The sequence below is a fragment of the Phalacrocorax carbo genome, chromosome 18 (assembly GCF_963921805.1).
Source record: "Phalacrocorax carbo chromosome 18, bPhaCar2.1, whole genome shotgun sequence".
NCBI classification, from domain to species: Eukaryota; Metazoa; Chordata; class Aves; order Suliformes; family Phalacrocoracidae; genus Phalacrocorax; species Phalacrocorax carbo.
In genome coordinates, this window is record NC_087530.1 from 10435365 (window position 1) to 10456443 (window position 21079).

The window sequence follows — 21079 nt, forward strand, 5'->3', positions numbered from 1 at the left end:
GTGCCCAACGCCGGTGCCTTGGAGGGCACCATGGTGCCCTGAGCTGCACACAGCGGCAAAGAAAAGCTTCATGGGCCTGTGCGAGCAGTTCAAAGCTTCGCCTGTCTGCAGCTGCTGAGAGCTCAAGTGCAGAGAGGTTGAGCTCAAGGGAAAGAGATTCTCTGTCTGGATGCTGGGATGATGCTCACAGGCAAGAGGGTGCAAAGCACGGGACAGAAAAGGTATATGATAAACTACATGGGATTGCTGTTTCAAAAAGAAAAAAATGGTGTTTCAAACACCCCAGTATGATCAGACCTCAGAGGAGCCCAAAATCTCATGGGCAGCTCTAAAAATTTTAGCTAATGCCTTAGAAAGACTGGGTGGGGGGAAAGGAAAAAAAAGGGGTGACAAACCACTAGCATTCACTTTTTGGTGGACATTTTACACCTAGGCTGACAATCCTGATCCAGGCCAGATCCCACAGAGCTAGAGGCATCCCACAACATAATGCAACATCAGGATGGCACGTGTGCCCGCAGGCCGTGGGGGCCGTGGGTACTGGGCACTGCTGGCGCAGTACTGGTGAAACCAGGGTGAAAAGTTGTTACTGCTTGGCATTAAGTGTGCATGCTGGGAGCGGGCTGGCATGGAGCCTTGCCCACAGCACCAAGCGGCTGAGCAAGTGAGAGCCAGCTTACCTCTTCTCCCTTCTCTCCAGCCAGCCCCCGGTCACCCTGGAAGCCCTGCAGTCCCTGGGGAGAGGGAGAAGGGAGCAGAGTGGGTGCTGAGGGGCTGCCCAGTGCCTCCCACCCACGTCCAGCTCCAGCCCCGCTTCCCCCTCCCCACTGCTCTGGTGGCTGCTGCCTCCTGCCCACAGCCACCCCCATGCAGGCTCCTGGAGGGGCTGCTGAGAGCCCCAAACCTCTCAGCAAGGTCCAGTGCCTGTCACCATCCTCCAAAAGCCCCCTGAGAAAACTTCCAGACTAGGCATGTTGCTCATATCCTCTGGGGGTTGCTGCTGGGGGTCTGGAAAAGCAACCAGTTATCCAGGCAGTCCATAATCACTGTCACTTCTTTCTCCCTGCCACCGTCCCTCCCCTCCCCTCCACCCCCCCCAAGTTATTTTCTCCTGTAAAAGCAACTAGGAGGTTCAGATGCAGAAGAGCAGCCCAGCCCTCATCCTCAGGCCCACCACAATGCAGGATCTACAGTGCTTAGGCTATCCCAGCTACACCTTAAGGTGATGTTCTACAGCCCTTTTTTCTGAGAAACATGAACCTCAGGGCACTAATCCAGGGCTGCCTGGGTTTGTAGGCTTAGAATGAATATTTTAGTTAAAGGAGGCAAGCGAACATAAAGAGCAGCAGCATTGGGAGCCCCTTGTCTCCTGCCCAGGGCTTGGGGCTGCAGCTTCCCCTCCCCGACGCTGGCCATGCCACGGCCCTGCCTGCCTGCTTCTCTGCGGCTCACCTGCTCTCCCGGCAGCCCCCACGGCCCAGGTTTGCCATCCAGACCGGGGAAACCATCTGAGCCAGGGAAACCCGCACGTCCCGGCAGGCCCTGGAGCCCGGGTTCACCCTGGGGAATAAAAGGCCAAGTGGAAAGTTAATGGAAATGGAATTTTAACCATGAGCTGTCGAGTTAACTCATTAACCATGAGTTAACTCATTAATCCATGAGTTAATGGAAATGGAAAATTAAAAAATCTACATCATCGTGAAACCGATAAATGAAACACTGAGCTCTGCCTGCCTGGTGTTTTTGCAGCAACGCCTGCTAAACACCAAGCACCTCACAGGAGATGGGGAAGGCTGGCAGGGGGAGAAGCTTCATGCATCCAGGTGCTGGGAGAGTTGGGCGTGTGGATCTGCTCAGGCTCCCTGACCGAAACCGTGGGAGAGTCGCAACCAGCAGCCGTACGGGAAGAAACAAAGCGGAAGGCAGGAAATAAGAAACGCGTTAAGAGAAGGTCAAGCAAAAGCCCTCTGCATCTGGTTCTTGGCTCTGGGGCGTACACTCAAAGCCATTTCTGATGCTTTCCAACATGCAAGAGCCTGAGCGGATCCTCTGGACTGGGCACCACCAGCTAAAACTTAGGGGCAGCTATTTTTTACCCTTTAGCTCGCTGGCAATTCTGACTTAAGGCAGGATAAAGATCAGTCTGGAATAAAAAGAAGAAATTTCCCTTCAAATTGCTTTGATTGTTTGGATTTCTCAAAAGCTTTTGAACATTTCGTCAAGTCCAAAAACTGGACTTTGTTTTAGTATGTAAAGTTTGAAGGAAGGGCAGAAAGACACAGCTGTCTCAGTTACTTCTCAAGTGAAGAATCTGGTTGCGAATATATAAAAGCTTGTTTTGGGAGGTTTGCACTTCATCTCCCTCCCCCAAGGGCTTCAACATCGCACAGCCAGCCACACACATCCCCCGTGCTCATTAGTGACCACGTAGGCTTGGGGCACCCAGCCCGAAAGCCAGCATTTTTGCCCAATTCCACTTCCCGTCCCAGCTTCAGGGAATATTCATTGTTGTTTGCAATTTTGCAAGAAAGAGGCCTGGGCTGCAACACACCTCTGGCCGTGCTCTGGGGCAGGCAAGCCCAAGTAGATGGGCCAAATGCAAACCAGACCATGCGCAAGCCCAACCTAACCTAACCCAGCCGTGTGCTCAGGGGCTGATGCAGGTGGATGAAATCCCTCCTCCTCTTCCTCGCCCCTGCTATCATCCGATCAACCTCCCCCAGGGAAGTGTGAGCCAGAAGCAGAGACCTGCTGGAGCCTGAGTGGGCATCAAAGACCTCTTGGGCCAAGGTCTAGTATAAATGTGAACCTTAACAAAAACCAACCCAGACGTCAAGATCTGAGTCCAAAGTGGAGTTGAGTTTCCCCGTCGGAAACCTGCCACACAAAGCCTTCGGCAGATGCCAAAGCAAGAGCAGGAGAGCCGGGGACCAGGGACAGGGCTGCAGCCGTGACATGCTCCCCAAACCGAAGACACCAAGCTTGCAGATGGACTGTGATGGCTGGAAGAAATTTGCTGCTTTCCATTTCTGTGCTAATCCCACCCCCCCCAGAACTGCCAACTCCCCTTGCAAATCCTGTTTATGTGAAGACAGAGAATAACTTTGGCACCTTTTGGTTACGTTACGCCAACAGACTCCAGTGTTTACATTCAAATGGCTTAACACAGTCAGTGATGCCTTCCAGATGTTGGCAGCTGGTAAAACACTATCGCTGGGGGTGCATCCCTGCTGCAAGGGAGTGGGGCTGGGGGTGACGGGACACCCGGCAGCAGGACGTGTGATAGAGAGCAGATGCACAGCACCTGATGGCACGGCTGCATTTCTTGCCTGAGACATCAACTCTAACTTTTGCCATGAGCTTTTGGGACTCAAAGGTTCAACACAGCTGCCGGGAACCAGCTGGTGTCCTGCTCACCAGCCTGTCCAAATCCTCCTTCAGCATTGATCCATGTAAGCCCAGCCTGTCCTTGGCCCCTCTTCTCAAGCCAGAAGAAAAGCCATCCCAGTTTTGGAAAGGAAGACACAATGACAAAGAAGAGGGCAGAAGGAAAGAAAGGTCATTACTGAGATGGAGCTGGGGGGACCCCGGTGCTCTGGTTAAGGTCTCTGGGGAGATGCTATGTGGGATGGGAAACACTGGAGGGCTGAAGGAAGACAATTGCTCCAATAGATGGGTGAGTGGGGGGATGCGGAGCAGCAGGGATGGGGGCTGCTGTCCCTTTGGAGCAGCCCAGAAGCAACCAGGACAAACAAGCAAGAGGCTGGGGGGTGCTGGGGGCACCTGTGCATCGGCTCTGTTGAGAGGGATGAGTTTCAGGATGCACCAGCTCTTCCCATGAGGGCTGGGTACCAGCGAGCCTGGGTTGGGGAGCGGGTGGAAAGCTCCAGGGATGCTAGATCAGGACATCTGCTCTCCTTTCCCATGGGGCATCCAATCCTCACAGGCAGCTGTGCTCGCTTGGTCCCGGGGAGGTGCCCGGGTCCCACAGGGCACGCTGCACAGCAGCTCCCGTTCAGGAGCACAGGCAGAGCCTGCACATCTCTTTGGCCAGAGCAGTGGGGAAGGAGGTGGGTGGTTTCCAGAAGGAGACAAAAGGACAAGCACTTTTGGGACAACTGTGTCAACTTGTGTCCACCTGCCCGGGAGGGCATCGGGTGGCACACGGCAGAGTCCAGCACCCAAAGGGGCTCTGCTGAGCAGTCATTGAGCCCATGCACGTGCTGGAGCAGGGTGCTGCAAGCACAGGGCAAAAGGAGCTGCAGCATGGACTCCGTCATGGGAATCAGCCTGGGGTGGCCACCCCTGCCAGCCTCCGCAAGGTCCCCAGAGAGAGGACCAGGGCATCACCTCCCACGACCCTTCAAACCAGGCACGCATTTCCTTGCACAGTTCCCAAACCGGCAGCAAACCTGACTGTTACAGTTCTCCCTCACCCAGCACCCAGGGTTTGATCCAAGAGGGGCAGGGTCTCCAAGGGTCCCCAGGACAGGCCCAAGAGCACACTGAACCTCTCCAAACTAGGCTCGCCCCACAGCCAAGCCCCTCCATGCACCCACAGCCAGACATCCCCACCAGCACCCTCACTCACCATGTAACCCCGCTGGCCTTTTTCGCCCGGCTCCCCCGGATCGCCGCAGGGTCCCTGCACACAAACAGGGAGTGAGTCAACAAATGTGTCCCCCCTCCCGGTCCTGCCCCTTGCTGAGAGCAGCGCGAGGCCCGCAGGGGCTGTCATGGGGAGGACAAGGGCAGAGCTGGAGGACTGGCATCCCTCGGCACACCCGCCACCCTGCCCGCCTTCACAGGGTCTGTGGCCAGGGCAGGTTTGGAGGCAGCAACGGAACTGTTTCCCCCATTGCTTTGGTGCCCTATGGGAGGTCAGGATGGGAAGCTTTGCCTTTGTTTCTTTTGCCTCATGGCCCTGCCCTGTTTGCAGAGGCCAGCCAGGGAGGAAGCATCACCCAGCAATCCTGGGGGCTGGGTGGGCATGGGGCTGCAGACCCACCAGCATGGGGCTGGCCCCACACAAATACTTCATCAGCCATTCCCTGGCTTGTTTTTTGCCTCTGGGAGGGATCCACATGGTCCTTATCCAAACACAGGGACAGGAACTCAATGCCCTGGGGAGGATAAGCCAGCACTGTTCAGCTGGCGGAGACAGAGGGGCAGGGGCTGTGTCTGCCAGTGAAACCCAGGGAGTTAGATATCAAACATCACCCGGGTTTCGGTGGGAAGCAGACAAGCAAACCATTAGGCTTTGAAACCCAATGCCAAGGCCCTTAATTACAGCATGCCAGAAGCCACCAGGCAGCAGATAGTTTTGGGGGCAGCCCAGGACTGTGCAAGTGACTGGGAACATCGACTCTGCAACTCTGCAAGCTGCCCCAGGCCAGCCAGGGTGGCAGTGGGGCCAAGCAGCACCCAGCTGTGGAAGGGACACCAGGGCATTTCTTACTTACAGGTGCTCCTGTTCTCCCTGGATGTCCTGGGGGCCCGGGGGCTCCAGGTTTTCTCTGGATTAAAAGGAGAAATGCTGGTAAAACAAGTCTCACTGATGGAGTGCTCGGAGAGAGGAAAACCAGCTGACCAAGCCAAGGAAAAAACAAACCACAGAAAATTGTTTAACAGCAATACTCACCGGCCAGCCTGCATGTAGAAGCTGGTAAAATGATGATTGCTGAAAGGAGAATGGTGGGGGAAGCAAAATATTAAAAAAAAGCGCTAAATCCCTTTTTGCTGGTTTCAAAATCTTTTTGCTGTTGCTTGGGAAGACACAGCAATGAACCAGTCCTCTAATTATACTTTTTTTTCTTTTTATACTCTGCGTATGCAAGTCACAGGACAGGGCTTAACCTGAGGACAGCCTGTAGGAGATAAGGAACTGCTGGCCTCATTAGCAAATGAAGACAGAGACCCCACTTCTGAAGTTTGCTGAAATTCAGCTCCCCCATGGATGCCCTTGCAGCCTTGGGACGCCAGAAATGTTTTGCAGAAACACGTTGTAGTTGAGCGCAGGCACCATCGTATTTAGCTCAGGTTGGACTAGAACCAGCTGTTTTGACACTGCAGTTTGCCCCAGGTGGGGAACCTCATCCCGACCAGCCCCATCTGAAACCCCAGAGGAAGAGATGCCCAGGCAGTTGTGGCCGGCAGGGTTTCTCCTTGCTGCTCCTAGCAGCCAAATTTTTCATGCACCTCCAATTTTTTATAAGACCAGATGATCACAAAGAGGAAAAAACCACCCAAAAGCCACAGGGTGGGCTAATCCCATCATATTTCAAAGCTAGCATAAAGGTCTTAAAAACTCACGGTGCAACCTCCTCTCCACACACTTTCAAGCCAGGTTTCCCCAAGTTTTGGGAGATGGCCAGGAAACAAAGTTATGCCTATCTCCAACTACCAGCCATCCTCCTGCCCTCCCAACAGCACAAACCACAGACACTCAGGAGGCAAAACCCACCTTTCCTCCTCCTCCTCCTAATGGTGAGCCCAAACATACGATCCAGGCAGCTCCTCCAAATCCTGGCTTGCATCAAAGGCTACGAAAAGCCTCCTTGATCATTGCCCCAATCCCAAGCAGCTGGAGGGGCAAGATTACCATGTGCTCCCCAGCTTCAGCCATGGGGGTGCTGGGAAACCCTCTCCTGTCCCCCCTCCAAAGATCTGTCCTCCGATACCAGAGGAGAGAGACGGGGGAAAAGCCAAGGAACTCATTAACAAAAATAAACACAGACCTTTCAACATATGGAAATATTTCTAATAATGAGCAGAGCTCTTGGGGGCAGATGATGGATGGATTCTTTTAACTAGCTCTAATGCCGCACCAGGCATCTCGGTTCCTTTCAAGCTGATCCCGAATTGATTACTGTGAGTGAGCGGGTGCAGTCCTTGCCAGCCTGCCAGGGCCAGGCCATGATCTCCTTGTCCAGCCAGTTCTCATTTCCCTCAAAATCTGCTCACAAAAACTTTTAGGGGGCTGGAGCATGGCCAATGCTTTTGCCTTGTCTCGGGAATCTGTGAACTCAGATTCACATGGGACAGGATATTATTTCATTAGGCTTTAAAAGTCCAACCTTTTAAAAAGGGGAAAAAAATCCCACAGGAGACATGAACTTGTATTTTGGAGCACCACATGCCAAGGAGAGGGGAGACAAATTCATTGCCTTCTGTGGTTTCAGCAGGAAATAGTCGGCACTTTGCTCGCTGCAGCTCTGGTCTGCGGCGTGATGGGCACAGGGGTCATAAGCCACTGGAGGGGATAGAGGATGGGGAGTCATCGCCATATGGATCTGTCCTCCTGTAAAACACCAGCCTGAGAGCAAAGCAGAGAAAACCCTTCCGACAGCTCTGCAAGGAGCCGGTCATGTCCTGCAGCACGGCCTTGGCTGCCCTCCCCAGCCCACCCCACGGCCGTAAAGCCACGCAGTCACAGAGCTGCGCTAGCTGCTGACCTTTCAGTAGCAGGAGATCCCTAAAGGCTGCCTCCTTTTTTGCATGGAGCAATATTTTCTTTTGCTCTAAGGTTACCAGCCCTCATTTCCCAGCCTGACCTCTTGCTTTTAAAGGTATCAGGAGCGATAAAAAGAAAGGACTCTAGCGCTGCAGAGTAAGCTCCCTAATAACTGTGGGAGCTCCAGTTCTCCTTCCTCCTTCCTCAGCATCTGGGACTCCACCACTACTGAAGTCAACGCTGCCAGAACAAGACAGCGACAGTTCCTGCCCCTTGAGTTACACCAAGACAATTTCTTGGCAAACCCAATGTCTGTCAACATGTTGTGAACAAAAACGCAGGACAGGGGCTTGGGGCAGGATCGCGGTGGCCTTAAGCTGGTTTTGCTCAGTTCCCACAAACAGCAAAGGCTTGTTTCACCAAGAAGGAGCAGGAGAGGCTATTGAGCATCCCAACAGCCTTAACTGCTCTGGATGGTCACTGATGTTTCTTGCTTTCCTGGTCCGTCATACCGCATTACGTCTTTCAGCCTGAGAGGCGGCTCCTCTGACCTGCATTTCCAAAGGCTGAGCCAAACCCCAGCAGCCTAGGATTTCCCCTCTGCAGCCCCCAAATCACAAGCACTCGGCTCACAAGAGCAGCACTGTCCCAAGCCACAGCATTTCTCCAGCCCCCCAGTAAGTTGTAGGGGGCTGCAGAAGCAGACAGCCCCCCCAGCCTCACAGCAGCCAGCACTCAGCTTTTCCCCCCCACGCTATCTCAACAAAGATTAGCAAAACCCAGCCCACGGCTTTGCACTCCCGTTTCCTGCTGTGGAGAAAACGCTGCCGCTGGCTCTCCCGGGGTCATACGGCCACAGACACAATAGCGCAGCAAGGCTTTCGGGTGCCCCACGTCATTCCTTGCCAGACACTGCCTTCCCCTCGAGATCGGCACTTTGCCAAAAGCACCGGGCCAAGAGCCAGCACGCAAACCCCCCGGCAGCCTGCGGCCAGGAGCCCCGGCAGCCCTCCAGCTTCGGCTTCCCAAACACAGACGAGACTGTCTGCTCCCTCCAGCATTCCCAACGCCTAAGGACCGAAGGTGGTGGCACACCAAAGAAATCACAGTCTATGGCAACATCCAGAGGCATGAACATTTCTGCCTGCAGAAGAACAAATCTTGAGGTCCCTTTCCAAATGCAGGCAGGGAAAAAAATGCAACTCTGACTGAGTGTGCAGAGCAAAGAACATCAGCAGCCATGTGAAGTGCTGTAACCATGCCCTGACAATAGGAATTGATTTTGCAGATGTCTACCCAAAACACTCTGGGAGGAAGGTAATTGCCCTCGTGCAGGCAAGGAGATGCTCTCTGGCACTGCAGGCTTCTTCCAGCCAACAATTCCAGCTTGCTCTCTCCTATCCCCATTTACTCTGGCCCCACACTGCCTGCCTGCAATGGGTTTTGTGAGCATTGATAACAGCACAGCACCTGCTCTAGAGCAGCAGGAGGACAGGAGAACATGGAGATCCTCCAGGTCAACCAAGATATCTCCCAATGACCTGCTCTCCTGTGCTTGCCCAGAGGAATCTGCTCTCCTCTAAGGCAGGTATTTATCTTCTGCAGGTGCTTTGATCCAATCCAACACAAAACTGCAAGGGGCAGGTCTGGCCCAAGGACTTCTGGTCGGTCCACCCAAGCTCAGAGCCAGACCAGCACAGGGCCACTCTCCCCCTCGTACCTTCAGCCAGCATTGTCCCTTCCTTGAGGTGTGCTGTGCTGGCAGAGCAGAGGTCCTCCCCACTGCATCCTCTTGCCAGCATTAAAGGCATTTGTCCTGGAGCAGAGAGTGCCATTACTCCTCTTCACAAATGAATGAGTTGAAGAAAAGTCAAATGTCCTGCCCAAGGTCATTAAAGCTTTTAGAGAGCCAGAGCACTGAGCCTGGCCTCTCACTGGCCTATTACTCTGCCTGTTGCACCAGCTTGCCTGGCAAGCCACCCTGCCCAGCATCTGCTTCGAGCAGCCAATATTGGACATGCTGCAGTGCCATCAGAGGGACATTACAGACGCACGAGGCAGAGAGCATCCCTGCTCCAGGGAGCTCCAGCCCCAGGTTGGCAAAGCGCCTAAGGCAGTTAGAAACCCAATGTCTTCAGCTATTGCCCTGCCTGGCTCAGGCAAGGCTCGAGAGGGGGTTTGAAATTAAGCTTAATCACAGCAGTCGCTGTGCTGTCAGGAGTCGGGGAACCTGGATGAGGCTGGCTGGGTCATTGCAGTGATTGCTCCCATGATGCAGGGGGTTTTGCAGCCAGCTACACAGCAGCTGAAGCACTCCTGCCTCCCCACAGTCCCCAGCCCCACGCCTGTGCTCCCCACAGCAGCAGGGTTCAGGTAAGAAAATAACTTATCTTGGCAAGAAGCTTGATGGGCACAAACCCTGTGAGCCAAAGCCATGGCACACAGCTGGGGCACGGCAGAAAACAGATATGTAGAAAACAGGAGCAATGCTTTGCAACCGGCAACACAGAGCAGGAGAGGTGCTGCTTTCTGCATGTCTTGGATCTTCTTTGGCCCCTGTCCTACAGAGGCAGGGCACGAACCACCCTTGGGATGTCATGGGTGCGTGTGGACCATGGGGACCCAAGATCTCCCAGTCAGTCACAGGGGAAAGAGGGATAGCTGTGTGAGCACAGCTGTAAATAGGGTGCACTCTGATCCTGTTTCACCCAAGGACAGCTGCCCGCAGAGCCATCTCCAGCGAGCTGCACCTCTCTCCTTGGCACCCCTCTGCCCCCAACCTGCCTATCCCACCTCTGTCCACCCACCCAACAGATCAGGGATCTCAGATCATCGCGAACCCTTCCTCCCAGTTCTCATCCCAGCAGAGCAGAGAGGAGCCTGCATGGGGTCTGATGGGGAGGTGTAAGTGGAGCTCCCCGAGTGCTCACCCGCCACGGGTAACTCACCATGAACGTCTGCCAGTCCTCCCTGGAGTTCCTCCAAAGGACGATAGTGGGGACACCGGGGATGCCCACAGGGCCTGGGTCACCTGGGGGGCCTGTCCGCCCCATGGCTCCAGGGTACCCCTAGGAAGACAAGGGCAGCTCCTTAAAACCAGCCGTGGGTTTAACAGCCAACACAGGCTGGACACAGGCTCTGACTCGAGTCAGCCTCTCAGTGGAATCTGGGTCTAGGCACATTCCTGGGTTCAAACCAGCTCTTAAGGTCTAAATAAGCCTGACAGCCAGGAAAGCAAAAGGAATAAACCTGGTAACCAATGCCTGTGCCCAGACCCATGTAAATGCCACAGGTATGTATTGAAGCTAATGCACACAGAAGTGGCATGACTCAGGGAGCAATGAGTTTGCCCCTCTACAGCTTGGGAAAGATGGAAACTTCTGTGCTAAGGTGTCTAGAAGGACTCTTGCTGTTTTACTGATGGGGAAACTGAGGCACCACATTTAATCCACAGCATCTCCAAGCATCTGTCAGCACACTAGGCAATGCTGTGTGCAGCAGGAGACTGAGCTGTGCCGTGCAGGCTGCTGCTGCTGGGCTGCTGGAGCAGGAAGGGCAGCCGTGGGTCTGGCCAACGTGGTGCTGGAGGACAGATGTCCCTCCAAGATGAGTTGGTGCATACAGCTTGGGGCTGGACTTTGGGCCACACCAGCATCCTTCCTCCAGGTGACCTGAGCTAAAGCTGCTTCATCTCCCTGCTCCGCCACCTCCACAGAGCCATTAAGTGGCTCAGAGGGAAGACAGCATCTTGTGCAGACAGTCAGCTCAGTTCCGAGCCTGGGCGTAAAATACCCAGTAAAAATAATTCTTTCCTCTTCCAAATGCACATAAAGGCCACCAGACTGCAGCTTCAGAAGCTCACACTGCCCTCTTGATGAAAAACACCCAAACCATCCATGGTATTTGCCCCGGACCCTACACCTCATCCCATACCTTCCCATGCTTCTCTGGATACTCACTTTGTCTCCTTTGGGTCCTGCCAGTCCACGTCTCCCTGGACATCCCTGAAAGGCAAAGGAGGAGATCTGTGTCACCCCAAAGGGGGGCCCTCCACAACCAGGAGAGATCCCACGGTGGCTGGGTGACCAGTGCCACAGCCAGGGCCATCCCGACTCCAGGGAAGCAGGAACTGAAACAGCTGATACAGAGCAAACCAGCAGCACCAAGTCTCAAAGAAACACCCTAAAGACCAGTGGGGTGGAAAGTGCACCCTATTTTATGCTGCTTTGTTCCCACTCTCCTGCCCTGGCATCAGAAAGCAGCTCTGCTCGGCCAGTTGAGCGGCGTAATCCTGTGACATCCATCACAAAAATGCCCCAGACCGTATGGCCGGGGAGCAGGAGCACGTTTCCTGACACCTGGTGAGGAAAGGCAGCATTAGGAAAAAAGTCCCATAAAGCTGGATCACGGCCACACGCTCAAACAGTAGTTTAGATGAGGATGCAAACATCTGCGGCTTCTAAATTGTGTGAGATCTGATCTAGCCCGCCTCTAGTCAAACTGCACATTTTGGCCAAGCGTCGACCCCGCTTCAGGGCTTACCAAAGCATCTGTCCGGACAGAAACAAAGTCAGATAGAAAATCCCTGCTTTCCTCTATGAAGGAAATCCACCTGCAAGATGTCGGCAGAGACTGATAACACAGCAGGCTGCAGCACAGCGTCTACCTGCGTGTCCGCTGCAGACCCGTGGCTCTGATGGCTTCAATTACAGCCGCCGTTTTTGTTCTGAGCTTGCAAACAGCCTTCTCTGAGCCCAGTAGAAAGCCTGGGAATGCACACTGAATTAACACCACCCCAGCACAGACACAGCTGCATCCCTGTGACCACGGAGGAGCCCCACTCGGGCAGCAGCCAGCCCCGACCTCGCTGCCTTGTGCCAACGGGATGGGTAAAAAGGCCAAGCTGCATGTCCAGAAACAGCTTTGGCACTGAGGGATGCTTCATCAAAGGGACTTTAATCACCTAGAGATCTGAAGCCCACAGGCCTCTGGCTCAGTTCCCCCTCTCTGGGGCTGGGGGCCATGCCTCCCAAGCTCGGTTCATGCGTGGCATGCGTTTGAGCCAAATGGCACAGGCAGTGGCAGTGATGCTGGCTACTCTGGTCTGATTTTCAGACTTTAAGACTTTAAGATCACTGAGATTTTAAGATCTCCCTTAAGAGTAAACCTAACACTGCCAAGTCCACCATTGCTGAAGGAGGTAAAATAAAGGAGTTCCTGCCCATGGTACCCAATATTAAAACATGCACCAGAATGGGCAGGGACCCCTCCCAGTACCAGGCAGCCCCTCTATTCATCCACCCAGCACCCCTCCTTCGAGGAGCTGGATGCCTGCTGCTGAGAGACCATGGCTGCAGGAAGGTACCAGTCTGAAGTCACTGGGATTTTACTGTGAGCACCATGTCCCTGTTGCAAGGTGCCTGGGGACAGGCTCATCATCTCTGCCCTGGGGGCAGATATAAATTAGATCCTTCAGTATGTCCTGCCTCCCCCTGATCCTCCTCAAAAGAGCTATGGGGTCCAGCCACTTCTTATGGGTGCAGCCTCTAGCTTATCTCCTGCATGGACACCTGCTGCCCTGGGTCCACAGCTGAGGTATGCCAGCAGCCAACGGGGTGCCCAATGACCCCTTCCTCCAGCATTGTCATCCGTGGGTCACGGGGCTCCACCGAGAGCACCTGAATGCACCAGGACCCTCTCTGAGATGGCCAAAGTGCTTTTTCTCCTCCTGCTCCTCCCCAGGCACTGGCCACGGCCAACCCCAGCATGAACACCAACATTGCAGAGCCAACATGTCCAGTCCTAGTGCATGGCGGAGGGACAGGACCAAGCCACAGGTACAAGAGCACCCATGAAATTTGACGGCATCTATTTCCCCCCCTGAAGCAGGTCCCATTTTGTGCAAACCAGAAAGAATAATTCAGAGCATCAGCAACAACAAACCCAAAGGCTGTAGCATTTCAGGAAAGAAAAATGAAAATCAATCCAAGAGATCTCATCCAGAAGGCAGCCAGTGTTTTGCCCTGCAAACTGCATGAAGCAGCGCTCCGCAGCACCATCCCTCCTCCTGTGGCTGCAGCCCTGGGTGCTGGGGACCAGTGGTGGCTCCCAGGAGGAGAGCCCGGAGAAGCCTTTGCATTTGCCAGTCACCTGAGTTAACGCTGTCCCTGGCACCAGATGCCTTCAGCAGGATTCAGTTTAAGCCTAGGAACAGAAACCACGTCTCTGCTCCTAAACAGCCAGTGCTAAGTTTGAGTAACAGAAACCAAAAAAAGAAAAAGAAAAGCCTGTGGGGACATGCTGACAGCTGGGAACCCCCATGAAACACTGTTTATGAATGCCAAGGAGCTTTTGAATACTGGCAACACAATGAAATCCCTGCAAGGAGGATTAGCAAGATCATAAAAGTCAGCAGCTTTTGAAGTAAGAAACACTTTCTACTTGTCACAATGTGTTGGGCTTTTTCCCCACTGATCTCCAATGCCTTTACAGTGGATGACGGCTGGGATGGGAACGGAGGGCATACAGTCTGCAGGGTCTACACGCCATAAATGCCCTAAACAGCATTAGGGCACACTCAGGACTTGGCAGGATGACAAATAAACTTCCATCCACACCTCCCAACTGGATCAGCTACTCGAAGTGTTTTTTGCAAAGGTATAAAAATCTCTGAGGGTGGAAAACCAGACATACACAAACCTGCACCAAGGGGGAGGACCCATCGCATGGTGGGCAGGGCTGGAGGTCTTTGCCCTACTGAATTCCCTGATGGACACTGCCAGTGAAAAAGGAGGAGAAAAACACCAAAAATGAAAAGGTTGATGCTCAAACCCCATTATTTCCAAACAAGAGATGTCACCTTCAGGCACCCACCCTGCCTTGTGCCGAAGTCCATGTTGCAAGGCCACCCAAGGTGACGCAGTAAGAAGGTGAGCCACAGCCCAGCACACATAACCACTGCCAAAACCAGAGGTAAGGTAAAGTCCCATTCCCAAAGGAAAGTCCCCAAAGTCCTTTTAATGAAGTTTTCCAAAACAAGGCCACCCATTCTTTGGTTTCCCTTCCACAGGATACATTTAAACACCCAAACCATCCATCACACCTCTGCTGGCATCACCACGAGCACGGGGCATGGCAGCAGCGAGGTGTCTGGGTATGAATTCAGGGTGCCCGGGCTGAGCAGCAGCCCCAGAACAAGCTCTACAAGCCCAGACCCCCCCATGGCTCGGGATGGCTGAAGGGGGCTTGGTGGGACAGAGACCCAAGGAGGCAGGACTACCTTTGGGGGCCAGCAGCAAGGGCAAAGCCCACCTGCCCTCGGCCCTGAGGAGCAGTAACAAAACATTGGGAAAGGTTGCCAGGCTCAGCACACAACCTTAGCTAAAATAATAGCTCTATCAGTGCACGGCATGTGCTACTGCAGAGCTTCAAGCCAGCATCTCAAACCCAAACTCCTAATGCCGGGATGGAGCTGCCTGTACCTGTGTTTCTACCCAGGATGCTCATGTCTAAGAAAAAACCCATCTCAATGCTTTCTACAGGGGAAAAAAGCAATTCCCTCCCAGCTGGGTCCCCTCCTCGCGCTGCTTGCCCTCCTGCCGGCTGACAGCAGGGCTGTCAAACGCCGTGACGTTTCCTCCACTCCCGGATTTTTTCATCTTTTAGCATCTGTTCCTTTTGCTATTTTCTTCTGGGTTTTTTTGCAGGCAATAGCTGCAGCAGCAAGGAGGTAGCTCGAGGGGGAAGCTAGCAGTCCTAAATTTAACCATTATCCTACAGAGCCTGGCTCATCGATGACTAATTTAGTGCCAGGTACCGCAAATACAGCCGTAAAAACAGCCATGTGTGGAGACCTGCCCTGCAGCATCCAGCCGAACCCCCAGGACAGCCCCGAGCTCAGGGCATCCTAGATGGCTTTTGCATGGACGTCTGCCCTGGGCGGGGAGGAGGTGGCTGTGGTCACTTCTGGCAGTGGCACTGCGTAAACTAAATGCAATTTTCTAGAGGAATTGTGAAGAAAATTTAACCATATTAGGGAAATAATGCTGGCAGAAGAAAAACATGGGAAAAAACGTAAAAACATTTTTCAGCTACCTCTCAATGAAGACTGATGAGTTCTCTGAAGTTTTATCTGTTCTAAATTTACCAATATTTTTAAATTTCCCTTTTTCATCTTTTGATTCATTTCAATGGATGAATAATCTGAAAAATATTCAAAACTTATTTCAAGACATTCAATGCTCTGCTTTGAACCAACACAAATTTTGGGGTGTTGCAGTGGCAGAGAAGCGAAGGAGTGATGCCAGCGGGGGCTGCCGGCTGAGCCCTGGGGTTTGCTGCAGGGACAGGGGCTGGAGGAGACAGATTGGCCCTGCTCTGAGCCCCTCAGCCTGCCTCTGGGCAGGAACGGGGTGAAATGAAAACTGACAATGTGATGAAAGGACTTGAGACCATCTCCAGGGCAGGGGGAATAAGGGAATTGTCCTCTCCTCTCTAGTTGCTAGTGAAGTTTCTTCAGGGACATCAAAAAGCCTTCTCACAGGGCCAGGCTGGTGCACAGCCCCATCCTGCCCCCACGGAGGACGTTTCCCTGCCCAGCTTCCCGCAGCGAGGTGCTGGCATCACAGCTCAGCAGCCTGCGCCACCACACGCTCCGGAAGGGAAGATGAGCTGCACCACCACCCATCCCTCCCCTCCAACAGCCACCACCTCCGCCACTCACCGGCAGCCCCGGCGGTCCCGGCAGCCCTGGTGGTCCCAGCTTCACCTGACCCTGCTGCCTGCGTGCCACCGGCAAGATGGGGTGTCCCGGGTGGGCCGTGCTGACCCCGAGCCCTGGGACAGCGGGGCTGGCTGCTACCGGAGGGTGCTCTGGGACACCCACCGCTGACTCCATCCCCAAGGGACCTTTGGGCACGTTTCCTTTGGAGGCAGCTGCCTGATGTGCTGATGGGGAGACCTTGGCAAAAGTGGCAGGCGTGTCCAGGTCAGCGATGGCATCGCCAGGTTTGCTGGGCGAGAGCCGCTGCCGGGTGGCCGCATCGCCTGTCAGCTTCTCCGTCGTGACGTTCTCCTCCTGGGGGTCGGAGGCACGCTCCTTCTTGGCTGCTCTGTGCATTTTGGTGGAGGGTCCTGGGAGGATAAAAGCACCGTCAGGTGCCATGACAATGTGCATGAGAAACAGAGGAAACCGTGACTATGGACTCACCAGAGCTACCAGCAACCCCCGGGCTGCTCCTGCCAAGCCCTGGCCTGCCGGGGCCGGTGATTTTATTATAGGTGGAGTTCAATAGCTCAAAGCCTTCATCCTCAATAGAAAGGCTGCCCTCCTCCTCCTCAGCTGATGGCATCTCAGTAGCAGAGAGTGAAGTCAGGGTGCTCCCATCAGGTTGGAGGTTGAGGGTCTCCTGGGCATCCTCCCACATCCAAGGTGGCCCCAGGTCCAAATCTGAATCCGGGGATCTGGAGTCCTGAAAAGGAAGAAAGAAAAAAAAGAAATTTGAAGTTTTCACTTTTTCCCCCTCTCCCTGCTCAACACACTTTATGCTTCTTAATTTCCCACAGGCACGAGTGCTGCTGGGGGACCCAGGGCAGCCCAGGGCTTGTGAGCCCCAGGCAGGAGCCCCCAAGCTCCAGGGAAGCTCGTCGGTGATGAGCAGGTCAGTTCAGCCACCTACAAGCAAACAGACTTGCCCTCCACAATGGCCACAAGCCAGTTCTCGGTGTGGACCACTCTAACACGAACCTGCTTCTCACAGTTCCACTGCAACGATCCCCCGCCCGCAACTTTCTGTGCTGGAGGGGCATCAAGAGAAGAGCCCATAGCTTAATGACAGAAAGCCAAGCTTGAAAGTAATTACTAAAGCAATTAAAGCAAATATATAGAGTTACACCAGGGATCCATCTGCCCCTTCAGCCTTTGATTTTGCTGCTTCTGCATATTTCAAGTGTTCTGGTGGTTGCAGGGCAAGGTACAGGAGCTTGCAGCCCCCACCACACATCTTCCCAGCCAAGCAGCTGCAATAGTGCTCCTGGCAAACCTCCAAGGGTCAGGAAGGGAAGGCAGAGGCAAGCCCAGGTGGAGTCTCCTGGATGCTTGTTGCAAATTAATCTAAGGCAGTGCCTTGCAGGGGATGCACTCCATCGTCAGCTGCCGCGCTAAACGGTCCCTGCAGGACAGCGCGGGTCGCAATGGCTCTTTCAGCCCTAACAGCCACCAACAGAACCCAGGCACCAACCGTGGATGGAGGAAAACGGCTGATAGAAATATCTACGCTCAGGATGAAAATGCCAAATATGAAAAAAAAAAGAGTTAATCTTTGGAGAGTTCGCCTGCATCTAGAATGTACATTGGTTTTACATCCAGCACCAGTGTAAGTGTCTCTGACCGGGCTTGCACACAGACCCAGGGTTGGGTTGGTTGGTGGGTGTGACAGACCTTTACCTCTCCTAGAGCAGACAGCAGCATTTCCATCAGCCCTGCACACCAACCACCCCCCGCACAGAGCTTGCTCTGCGCTCCCACTGAGCTCCATGGGGCACCGATAACCCGATGCATGGCACCAGGAAGACCTGGTGGGCCCTCAGCCCTGGCTGGTGGCTCCTTGGTGCCGGTGCCATGCGGCTGATGAAGAGAGAGTCTTCAAGAAGTCACTAGAGGGAGATGCAGGCCCACACTTGCTTTGCGGGGCTGCAGAAGGTGAGCAGAGAGGTACAAGGAGATATGGAGCATCCTTCCCATCGCCCTTCCCATCCTATCTTCTTTTGATTGAGCCCATTACTTGGTTCTGATTCTGCTCTGCACCACGGACCCAAGATTCATGCTCGCTTGGGAGCAAGCTGGATTTGCATGAATGGCAAATAGAAAAAAACATTTCACTGCCAGAACTGATGATTCTGCAGGGAAGGGCCCAGCGGTGTGGGTGGGTCCCGGGAGCCACCTCTGGCCAAGCCCCATTTCTGGAGGTCCCTGGGAGACAGAGGAGCTCCAAAGGCAGCAGGAGCTGCTGAAGCCTTTGCTCTGCTGCTGGATGCCATGCCACCAGCCTGGAGGTTTCCAAACTCCTCCCATCCCAAGTGGGGAGGAAAAGTAACAATTTTCAGTTTTCAATTTTCAAATGTCACTTGAAGAGTTTTTTTAAAAAACAGCTGAAATGCTTTGCTCTAAATTGTGAAAACTTTTTTGGGGGGCCCCGCTTTTATTATATAGAATTTATTATAATTTACTTTGATTTCAAGCTTTCATGCACAAGTGACTTTATAAACTAAAACCCATCTCAAATGAGAAAACATGTGTTTTTATTGTATTTTAATATCAAAATGAAATATTTTGACAACCTTTTTTCCTTTCTAAAATCTTCCCCAAACTGACTTACCCCACAAGAAGTTCTACCCAGGGCAAATTAGCATCCTCCTGAAAAATTAGTGGTGCCGAAATCCACTGCTGATACCAGCTACAGACACAACCCCTGGGCAGCCCCGCAGAGCATCTCCACCCTCACACCCACAGGAGGAGGATGGCCAGGCCCACAGTGCACCCGTTTTCATTGGTCTCTCTGATGTTGCAGTAAATAAATGAGGGGTGATTCTAAGATACCAGAGGAACCTGTGCTGGGTCACATCCAGATCTCGCATTACCTGACCCCTGGTGCTCGCTGATCCCTGCACCTGCAGCTGAGAGGGGCTTGGGGCCAACCACGCCTGACTCCCCTTGAAGTCATAATACTCACCCAAAGAGGCAATTTTTTTTCAGAGCCAAGACAGTCTCTGAGTATAGACATTTTGGGAAAACAGAAATATCCCCAATTCCTCAGTCCTTTGCACAAATTTCTTTTGTGAAGAATTGCATGTCTGCACTTGCAGACAGAGACCCCCTCAAAGGGAGAGGCGATGGCCATGTTGATGCATCCGTGTTACTCTGCTCCTCCAGCCAGTGCTATGTCCCAAGCCAAAGGACCAGCATTCCTCTATCACCAGGGTTTTTAAAGACAGCCATATTTTTACAGAATGTCATGTGCTGAGTAGGCAAGTGACAACCTAGCATCAAGGAGTAAAAGCTGAGAGAGGTTGGGATAAGGCAGAAAAGACAAAGAGCAAAGGAAACAGAGATGGCAAGTGGGAAAGCAAAGACTGGAGGTGACCAGCAATCCCTTCTTTCCCCAGAGACCTCTAATGAGGACCTGTGGTTCTGCCTTGCAGACTGGAAACCGCTGGATGCAAATGAAGGGTAAAATGCATAAAACAGGAGAGAAGGGAGGAGTTGGAAAAGGAAAAGATTACCCCAGTTCTGACAGCGAATTTTCTCAGGGTTAGGAAGCTCCTGAGGCCAGATCCTGCAACGCCTCGTCCCCTCGCTTCATTGCCAAACAAAACTGCCAGTGGAGAGGAGCAGCCCCTCTCCCCGGGGATGTGAGCTTTCTGACCCACGGCTGTGCTCACCGAGGGGGAGGCAAGCACCTCCGGAGGCAGGAGGACACAGATCCCAACCTTCTGGCCAGCTCTCTTGAAGAGAAATTCTCCAGCTTCATCTCCAGCCACCTCCCCTTAGCCAGCTTTAGCAAGCAGACGCTTTCAGACCTTCCCTTGGGCACTGCCCAGCCCGCAGTTCAGCCGCCAGGCGAGCTCGTTACCACTGCAGCCCTGAAGAGCAAAGGAGGACAGAGACTGCATTTCCTAAGCAACACCCAGTGTCTGGGTAAAATTCAAGGAGATTGAGGAAAGTCAGCAGCAAAAGCTCTGCACAAAGCCGTCAGAGCAAAGCACCTGAAGGGGACAGGTTGCAGTGAAGCTGTTTTCATCAAGAGAAATGCTAATGTACAACGAAAGAGCCTGCAGAGTTTGGAACAAATGAAAACATGCTGCCAATTAAATCACAGCGGTTTTGCTGCCTTCAAGGTGGAGGGAAATCAGGCTTCCAGTTGTGAGGGCAGGGAAGCAGCCAGGGCTGATCATCTGCAGCGTGGGCAGGCTGGATCTGGAGCATTATGGCAAGCTCTTGAGTGCGGCCAGCTGGCACGTCCCTGCCCTTGCCCATGTGTCCTGGCCAGCCTGTGCCCTCCGCTCAGCAACACGGGAGCCTGGGAAGCTGGTGGTGCTCGGTCCGAGGAAGCACTTGCAAGCTGGGAATACTCACCATGTGGACACACTCTGCACTGAGTTAGAAGAATTGCACTGAATTTTATTTCTTTTTGATCTTAGAGTAGCTTTCAGCCAGATCAGGGAGCTGCCCCAACCTGCCCTGCAGGTCACAGAGCACAGGGCTGAGGGGAGACTGCTGGGAATGGGACCTCAGGGCAGGACAAGCCTTTTCCCTGCCGCCCTTAGATCAGCTTCAGCTCATCAGACACTCCACCCAGAACATAGCACCTTTCTAGAAGAAGGTCTTGTGGTTTAGCTTAAGCTGTTCACAAATGTTGGAAAACAACCAAGGAAAGAGCATTCCTCCCCTGCAATAGCATCCACACAGCCCAGAGAGCAAACCAGCATAGCCTCTGCTGGCCACATTCTCCTCTAACCCTACAACAAGCTCACAAACCCTACAGCCTTTCTCATGGACGTAGGATCCAAATCTCAAGAAAACCAGAGAGATTTGCTTATCAACCACTCAGGCATTTTTTGAACCGCAAA

General features: G+C 53.4%; 1 protein-coding gene across 2 annotated transcripts in view; it reads right to left on the bottom strand.

The window, feature by feature from the left end:
* The window catches only part of LOC135316232 (collagen alpha-1(I) chain-like), a 98277-nt gene that overhangs the window by 24132 nt on the left and 53066 nt on the right, over window positions 1-21079 (bottom strand). For both annotated transcript variants that reach the window (XM_064468956.1, XM_064468955.1), the window contains exons 7-15: window positions 16662-16923; window positions 16176-16585; window positions 11413-11457; window positions 10402-10521; window positions 5642-5680; window positions 5463-5516; window positions 4592-4645; window positions 1453-1560; window positions 681-734 (exon numbers count right to left, since the gene is read on the bottom strand). In XM_064468956.1, the coding sequence (XP_064325026.1) occupies window positions 681-734; window positions 1453-1560; window positions 4592-4645; window positions 5463-5516; window positions 5642-5680; window positions 10402-10521; window positions 11413-11457; window positions 16176-16585; window positions 16662-16923 (1146 nt within the window). The remainder of the gene's footprint in view (window positions 1-680; window positions 735-1452; window positions 1561-4591; window positions 4646-5462; window positions 5517-5641; window positions 5681-10401; window positions 10522-11412; window positions 11458-16175; window positions 16586-16661; window positions 16924-21079) is intronic.